The 9,076-nt window shown below is 51.3% G+C and overlaps 1 protein-coding gene across 4 annotated transcripts in view; it reads left to right on the forward strand.

Moving 5' to 3' along the window:
- UBXN10 (UBX domain protein 10) overlaps positions 1-4,854 on the forward strand; it is a 9,021-nt gene extending 4,167 nt beyond the window's left edge. For all 4 annotated transcript variants that reach the window (XM_015538200.2, XM_015538201.2, XM_042996267.1 and 1 more), the window contains exon 2: positions 1,953-4,854. In XM_015538200.2, coding sequence (XP_015393686.2) covers positions 1,968-2,816 — 849 coding nt within the window. In that variant the 5' untranslated portion in view covers positions 1,953-1,967 and the 3' untranslated portion in view covers positions 2,817-4,854. The remainder of the gene's footprint in view (positions 1-1,952) is intronic.
- Positions 4,855-9,076: the final 4,222 nt, after the last annotated feature.

Below are 9,076 nucleotides of genomic sequence, written 5' to 3' on the forward strand. Positions count from 1 at the left end.
TACAGCCATGGTTACATTATCTCATATTACTGTCATCGTGTTGTAGATAAAGGGACTGATGTTAGAGGTATTTACACAATGTCTTCAAACTCAGATGGCGAATTCTATGGATTAGGAAAGAGATGTATCGGAAAGGGAGAATGTCTGTCCCCTGGCTACACAGCTAACTCTGCAGAGCCTGAAATAGAACCCAGGTCTTACTGTACCAGGTCCTGTGTCCTTTGCATCCAAACACGTTGCTTCTTGGGGACCGTGAGGCCCTGGAAAGTTACCGGACGGTCTTTAGAGGGTGGAGAGAGACCTGGTCAGCCTGTGGGCACAGAACAGCAGTGTGGTTGGTGGTGGTCAGGATTCGGAGGGAGGAGGGGAGTCTGAGACATCCAAGTGTCCTGGGAAGGACGTAACCAGGTGGTGGTAACTGTGTTAATGAAGGGGCCGCCAAGATGGTGAGGAAGGACACCTGACCTGGCAATTCGGGCCCGCACACAGAAATGCCCGTGCCTCCGGGGAACCCGCCTTCTGTGTGGTTTCGCTAAGCACTCACGAGCACCCCTAGCGGGAGACCCAGACACTGAGGCCCTCAAAGTGTTACAAGGTAGCTGGGAAGACAGAAGGCGAAGCCTGGTCCTCCAGAACAGGACCAGGTGTCACAAGACCTGGGTTCTATTTCAGGCTCTGCTTTGTGACCCTAGGACAATTGCTCTGCCTTTCTGGCTCATGCACCTGTAGAATTCGCAAGTGCCCAGAGTCCCCTGGGGAGTTGGTCTAGGACAGGGCTTGGTAAATGATGGCCCTCGAGCCAGATCTGGCCCGCCGTCTGTTTTTGTGTGGCTCACGAGCCGAGAATAGGTTTTATACTTTGAAGTGATTGAAAAAACTAAACCAAGAAGAATATCCTGTGCCCCATGAAAATTATATGAAATTCTAAGTTCAGCATCCATAAATGAAGTTTTATGGGAACAGAGCCACGCCCATTCATTTACATCCTCTCTGTGGTGGCTGTCCCACTAAGAGGACAGAGTTGCATAGTTGTGACAGACCCTATGGTGGGCAACACTGAAAATATTGGCTGTTTGGACATTTACAGAAAAGGTTTGCTGACCTCTGGTCTAGAACCCACGTACCTCCCTGTGAATTCTAGCCGATGGGTGGATCAGCAAGGCGGGGAGGTTCGGGGGCGGGGGGTGCTGGGGGGGGTGGGAGCACTGTTCTTCCTTTTCCCTCCCGTCTCCCTCCCCACCTGGTGACAAAGTGAGGGCAGTGGAGGGAGGATTTTTTTTTACATTGATTTGTGCACAGCCACCTGGCAAGGTTGAAAGAAAAGGCAAAAGGAAGGAAACTGAAGTAAGGTCAAGCTGTGGGTAGACAGGAAAAAAGTCAGGACTACGGGAGCAAGGGGAAACGGGTCAGTGGCTAAAATGGCAAGGTTGAGTCATTGGAACACAGATCACGTGGCCCCCAAAGCCGAAAACATTTCCCAAACAAGTTAGCCAGCCCTGCTGTAGATTGTGACATGACCTGTTGCTTCTCATCAGTCTGGTCTCTCAGCTTAAAGTCCACACCATCCCCCCCCGCCCCCAACCCCATAAGAATAAGAATTCGTCTCCCACCCTAGTCACCGTCTAGTGCACACTTGTTTATTTTCTTCACGGCAACTATTACTCATTGAAAATATCTATTTACTTGTGGGCTCAACACCTGTCTTCCGTCACTCTTGGTTCACTGATGTTTTTTTTTCCAAGTAATTGAAATGAATGAATGAATGAATGAATGAATTGCAGCCAGCGCCCCTCTTCCCATGCGAGAAATCCAGAGGGAAGCCGCTAACTCCCAGCCAGTTGGCACTAATTCTGGCACCCGGGGGAAGGGGGTGGTGGTGTGAATGGCTTGGATCGGGGAGCCCCAGGAAGTTTCATCCACGGCTTCCCTTTTCTTTTCTCCTGCTTCCTTAGGGGTCTTGAGAAGCAATGGCCACGGAAGCCCCGGTGAACATAACTCCCCCTGAACGCAACGCTGTTGGCCGCACAGCAGCTGACAGCTTCATCTGGCAGCCAGACTCCATAAACATGCACCTCACCAGGCCCAAATCCGCCAAGGGACGGACGCGGCCGAGTCGGCACAGACCGCAGGACGCGGCGCTGTGCTCTCACCGCGCGCCGGCTTCTCTGCCTCCAGCCATTCGCTGTGAGTCGCCAAGCAGCCAGAAGCCAGGAGCCTGTGCACCCAAATCTCCAAACCCTGGAGCTCCCGATGAGATCCCTGAGCTGCTGCAACAGGTGCCCCTGGGGGCTTCCTCTTCCCTCAATAAATACCCAGTCCTTCCTTCCATCCACAGGAAGACGCTGGAGGAGGGGGCCGTGGAGACTGTCGCTCGAAAGGCCAGCTCCCTGCAGCTGAGCAACACCCAGGCTCTGTACCGAGAGGAGGAGACCGGCACTATGAAGACAAGTGAAGAAGGTCCCAGAGCTCCATCTTGTTCCCCAGAGAGGAAAGCCATTGGCCGAGCCAGGACACAGGCCTCCTCCAGGGCTGGAGACCTGAAGGAGCCATCAGAAGGGGAGCCACGGCTGCTGCTTGCGGTCAGGTCGCCGTCGGGCCGAAGGTTCGTTCGCTATTTCCGGCCAACTGATGACTTATCCAGCGTTGTGGCCGTGGCTGAACACGAGGACCAGGCTGCCTACCACCACTGCAGCATTGAAACGATGGAGGTGCCCCGGAGACGTTTCTCTGACCTCACCAAGTCTCTGCAGGAGTGCAGGATCCCCCACAAGTCGGTGCTGGGCATCTCACAGGAAGAAGGGGAGGAGTGGCCCTGAGCCCACAGCCACCCAGCTGGGGCCCTGGGGCTCTGAGTAACGGGCACGCTTGGGTGCTGTGACCTCCCAGGCAGCTCGGTTCCAAGTGCCACGTGAACCTGCTGCCGCTGTGATCGTTGGGGCTCCCTCTCCACGGCATCTCCTTTGGAAGCAGCGAAATTTGTACATGCACCCGGGGCACTGAGAAGGTTCTCCTCCAGTTCTTCGATCCTTCCCACCCCTGGAGTGAACCGGCAGGTTGCCAGGGACGTTCCTGAAACTGCTGTGACCAGGCCTCCTCCTCCCCAGAGTTCTGGGTCCTTTCAGGAGCACCTGCCTGCCTTCCCAACGAACCCTCCCTCTCTTGAAGCCAGTGGTTTGCCTTTCTGTATTTGATGCAGGATTAAACACTTCCCAGAGAGGCTTCTAGCCTGGTAAATAACCAGGGCTCAGGAAATGTCGAAGTGGCATTTGTATTTCTTGCAAGCATCTTTAAGAAACTGGCAGTTGACGCTATCTTAGAAGCAGCAACTGTGCTGGGATCGGGTGGCTAGAGTTTCTTGGGGATTACTGTTTGTGTGATGTGGCTTCAGAGGAAAGACTTGCTAATACAAATCCCCCAACACATCGGCATTTCTGAAATAGTCTTGGAGCTAGAAAGTAAATTGCGTCCACAACCATGGATTAGCTCAGTAGCTACTTTTAAATAGAGACTAAGTAGGTTTGCAAATATTGGTAACTACTCTATGTATGCAAAACTCTTCCCAAACAGAAAGGCCAGTGTAATCTGATTGCCCTTTCAGATTTCCCTTTCTGATTTCCCTTTTTGTCACTTGCGGTATCTTTTGTTTTTAAATCATATAAATCTGCAAGTCTGTGCATGTTTGCGCTGAAGGCCCCCTTGGCTTATCTGGGTGGGGATACAGATTTTTATCTCCCGGGTGTCTCATCTACTTCAAACATGGAGACTCCCTAGAGCGAGGACAGCAGTGCCCCTGTTCTGTGATCTGGTAACCTCCAGGGGACAAGGGTGCCTCGGGCGGGTGTCACTGTATTGCACCTGTTGCGAGAGACCACGTGCCTAAGGGTCTGTCTGATTGGCATGAAGTGCATCTGAATGCCTCAGCCCGTAGCTGTGCTCTAGAGCATAGAGCGTTGGTTTTCCAACTCTCGAGTGGTAACGCGGACAATTTGCCAAAGTTCTCTTGTATTGGGAGCTTAGCGAGACTTCCACCTCTCATCTGGATTCTCTGTACGGCCAAATCACCCTTCAGAGCAGGGAAACATGTCCCTCAAGAGCTCAGCCATCATGAAGCCCCGAGTACCGATGTGCTCCCTCTGCTCCTGGGTCCACAGAGAAGGCAGGAGTTTTAGAAGCATATCAGTGTTTCGGCCTCAGCAACAAGTGCATCTTGTGCCTAGATAAGGAATGTGGCTGGATTCGTTACTTCCAGCAAATCGCTACTCAGCCACGGAGATTAGCACCAACGCCGTTTCCTCTCAAGAAGGCTCGCCTTGTCCTAACTGCATCCCACACCACCCAGATCACTGGAGAGTGGGTTATTTCTGAACACGGGGTAAAATTTCCCAATCCCGTCTCGGCTGCAAAGGTCAGCTGGGGCTTTCAGGGCCTTGGGCAGGCCCACGCAACTGGTCCCCTCTCCCAATCACCGACCGTGGCAGAAGGGACTGGTGGCTCAAGCCTGGTACTCACAGTACAAGAAAGTATGGGACTTTCACCTCCCACCCAGGACTCAGGCACATATCTGCCTCTGATCTAGGAGGCTGGGAGAAGAGCCTCCCACAAAATCACACCTACTCTGTGTGTAAGAATAAAATCCCACCCACCTGGGACTCGGTAATTTCTCCAGGCAGGAAATCTTTGGAAAACTTCAGTGAAACGGAGCATGCTCGAGGGAGTTAGAATCTTCTGCACTTAGGGGTGTGCTGCTATTTAGCTAGAATTTGGGGGTGGCAAAAACAAAGTGGAAGGCATGAAACAGAAATATTTTAGGGTATTTTAGGACATGTGAATAAAGCTAGATCTGAGACACCTTAATCAACTTTTTTTTTTTTTTTGGACGAAAGGCTACAATAAAAATCGATTTGTGTGAAACTGAGTCAGCAGAGAAGCGTATCTTGTTTTAGCACAGGACTTTGGCTACCACGCTGTAGCGGACAGAGGGGTTCGTTAACCTGAGCTTCTTGGGAAACCACTGGGTTCTGCTGTGAAATCCACGTCCTCGCCCCCAGGCACCCTGGGTGCCCGCCCTTCCTGTAGCCTTTCCTTTCCGTTTATATGATCTAGCACTAAGCTTCGTATGAGAAGTCTTCCTGAACTTCTCCTACAAATCATTCCAAGTACTCTCCTCTTGAGGCTGGCAAGAGCAGACACTGTATCAGAATTTCAACGTGGTGGTTCTGCCGATGGCACTGCCACTTGGGCACCCTGGCCTAGTGGGCTAAACTGGGTCCAGCGCCCTACTCCTGGTGGCTTGGTGCTTTGGGTGACCACTTTGTGGTCACAGACCTCCCTCATTGGTTTAACCAGTGGTCACTGAGGACCTACCTTGTGCCAACACTTGGGTGACAGGCATTAGGTGCCCTACCAAGAGAGCATTGGCAAGAAAATGTGGAACTGCCTCTGACTCTCAACTCCAGCCCAACCCGGCTGAAGTTGCTGGCTGTTAGCTTTCCCCGTGAAAGACCCTGGAGTGAGGACCAGACCAGTTGTTGCTATCTCCTCGCCACCTCGTGGAAGTGCAAAGGGAAGTCCTCCCCACCTTTCTCGTGATGGCACCAGCATGTCTGGTCATCAGGGACATGAGCTTTGCATAGGACAAAGCTTCAGGGCCAGTTTTCCCAGCGTTTCTCCTGATGTAGTCCAAGAGGTAAATCAGTCCTGGCAGCAGAAGGAACAGCAGGAGAAATAAGTGACTCATCATTTAGAGTCCAAAAAATTTTCACCAACAGATGGCAGGTGGTTTTAACACAACAGTCCTCGCCCTGAAAGTACCTGGGGATCTGGCCAACAGCCGGCAAGCCAGGGCAGTCCTGATGAAGAGATATGTACATGAGCATGACTATGGGCCGGCAGTCACCCCAGAGATCCCACACAAAACACTCCACAAAAAGGTTGACACCAGCCTTGTGGTTTCCATTCCAATGAAAAACCGTGACGTCTAAGGATAGATCACTATCCCCGCCATGCGGTACAGAAGTGGGCATTCCAGGAACTAAGCTTTGCTTTCATCCGTGCTCTTGCCACGACCTCCAGTGGGTTTCTGGAGTCAAATGAAGCCATGCTGCCCCAAGAGGCAAAAAAGTTCCCGTTTCCAGTTTTTTTAAGGTCTTCACAAGAAGTTAAGATAAAAAGATGCACAGCTTCCCATAGTTTGAGGTGTGTTTTAGATGAGTGTTTTAGATGGCAAGATGATCCACGTTCCTATCTTTTAAACAGAACTGCGAAGAAAACTAGATGATTCTACTTTAGCCTGAGTTTGGAGTCCGTCTGAGAAGCAGACAGGAACATCTGTTTCCGTAGTCCACTAAGCAGTACCCCGCCAGGAAGTGAAAAGTTTGGAGCCCGTTCACCCTCACCCAGAGCCTGAACCAACCCAAACCCAGCGAAGGTCAGAGGCCACCGCGGAGGAGTTGGCAGAATCCAAGCGGAGCCGACTTCGGGTGACTCACTAACACACAAGACGGCAACTCACATTATAAAAATAAAATTGGGTGTTTTGTTTTGCGTTTACACTGGTGATGTGACATTTTCCTTTCCCGATTAGGGCAGTTTCTGGCAGCCCCTTCTGACGTCCGTCTGTGTTCCTCTACCTTCAAACCGTAGAGGAAGCAGCGGTGCTCCTGAACAATTTATGTGGAAGATCAAGTCTCTGGAGGTATTTTTGGATGCACTTGAATCCTATCCGAGGAGGCTGAACAACAGATGAGACATGCCGGTGGGTGCAGTCAAGCAAGCCTGGCTCCAAAGGTCTGCTGTGCTCTGGGGAGCACTGTGACTCTGTGTTAGGAGCAGACTGCAGGGGCTAGGGTGGAAGAGGGGACACCATCTATGGCCGTGGACAGGCACCAGGGGAGAGATGATATTGACTTGGGCCAGAACAGTAGCCACAGATGTCACCAGAGGTGTCAGATTCTGGACACATAGCAGTTAAGGGGGGGAGAAAAGGGCAAGATAGTTTGGCAGGTTGGGATTTACCCAAGTGGATGTCACTTGACCATGTCACCACTGTGGACTGTTCTTGCAAAAAAAAAAAAAAAAAAAAACAAGCAAACAAACATGTCAGCAACAAACACATGGCGGGCAAGGATAAACCCTGACCAGCGGCAATGTTCATAGGAAGGAAGTGCATGAACGCTTTGGGATAAAATGTACGGAGAATCCCAAAGCCATTAACTGCTTTAATTGAGACGGGAGGCAACGAAAAATGTCACTATTTCACTTAATGCATAGGTTCAACAAAATCAGTTCATTACCATCTGACCCTCAGGACCTGATTACTGACCAAGGTTACTTAAGAAATCCTTGCGGGGCGCCTGGGTGGCTCAGTTGGTTAAGCGTCCGACTTCAGCTCAGGTCACGATCTCACGGTCCGGGAGTTCGAGCCCCGCATCGGGCTCTGGGCTGATGGCTCAGAGCCTGGAGCCTGTTTCCGATTCTGTGTCTCCCTCTCTCTCTGCCCCTCCCCCGTTCATGCTCTGTCTCTCTCTGTCTCAAAAATAAATAAACGTTAAAAAAAAAAAAAAGAAAGAAAAGAAATCCTTGCTCCAGGGGTGCCTGGGTGGCTCAGTCGGTTGGGCGACCGACTTCGGCTCAGGTCATGATCTCACAGTCCGTGAGTTTGAGCCCCATGTCGGGCTCTGTGCCGACAGCTCGGAGCCTGTAGTCTGCTTCGGATTCGGTGTCTCTGCTCTCTCTCTACCCCTCCCCTGCTCATGCTCTGAGTCTCTCGGTCTCTCAATAATAAATAAACGTTAAAAAAAAAAAACTTAAAAAAAAAAGGAAAGAAATCCTTGCTCCAGTTAACAGATTGTTCACATGCCCCTTCTCCCTTTCTGCTGCCTCGATTCCGTTCATTCAAATCCAGCAGCTGATTGGGGATGCATCTTTTCTTAGGAGGGCAAATAAAACCACTGTCCTTTGACCTAATTAACAAAGCTTCCCAATTTCATGAGTTTCACGCCCCCCCTGTTCTTTACAACAAGAAGACCTGTGCGGCGGGGCCTTGGTCCTCTCTATGACCGGCTGAGAACTGCACCTTCTGACACCTGCCCCCTTAACAGAGAGGTAGGGGTCACGGCTCTGCTCTGATGGACACCCCGGGTCGGCTCGAGACCCAGCCCCCTGTCGACCAGAGTGGCCGGCCACCTGCAGACAAACTGTGGGAGAGTGGTGGTAACTTTCGTTCTCCCAACTGGGAGGTTCAGCCTGGGAATCACCTGCCGCCCCCATTCCAGCCCTGTCCCCAGCCTTGGGGTGCTACAGGGTCAGCCTAGCCCAGACTTATGGGAACCCTGACTCAGAGCCTCTGGATCTAGACTCTACAGAGCGTTTATTAGTTTCCCCAACCCGGCCTGGGCCTTGTTTCTTCTTCTTCTTCTTTTTTTTTAATGTGTGCTCTTTAAACTTATTTATTTATTTTGAGAGAGAGAGAGAATACAAGTGGGGGAGGGCCAGAGAGAGAGGGAAAGAGACAGAGAATCCCAAGCAGGCTCTGCACTGACAGCACAGAGCCCAATACGGGGCTCGAACTCATGAACCGTGAGATCATGACCTGTGCCAAAGTCCGACGCTTAACCCATTGAGCCACCCGGGGCCCAGCCTTGCTCTATGCCTTCTTAACAGAGTTCCCCTCAGGCCCTCATCTCATTCAAGTCATCTGTGACAGTTTCACTCAACAAATACATATTAAGAACCTCTATGCCAGGTACCTGTTAGGGCTATCAATGAACAGAGCAGACCAAAAATCCCTGCCCTTAGGGAGGTTACATTCTCACGTGGGGAGACAGAAAAAGAACAATAAGCATCACAAATAATACAGTGTGATAGAAAGGAATACATGTGATGGAAAATGGAAAAACAGCAGGCTAAGGGGGATCTGGAGGGCATGGGGTGTGTGTGTGGAGGATGAGACATCATATGGTGGTCAAGGCAGACGGAATTGACACGAGCATCTGGGCGGAGAGCTTGAAGGAGGTGAGGGGGTAGTGAGACCGGTGGGGGAAGCCTGTCCCTGGCAGAGGGGATGCAGAGGTCAGAA

The sequence above is a fragment of the Panthera tigris genome, chromosome C1 (assembly GCF_018350195.1).
Source record: "Panthera tigris isolate Pti1 chromosome C1, P.tigris_Pti1_mat1.1, whole genome shotgun sequence".
Classification (NCBI taxonomy): domain Eukaryota; kingdom Metazoa; phylum Chordata; class Mammalia; order Carnivora; family Felidae; genus Panthera; species Panthera tigris.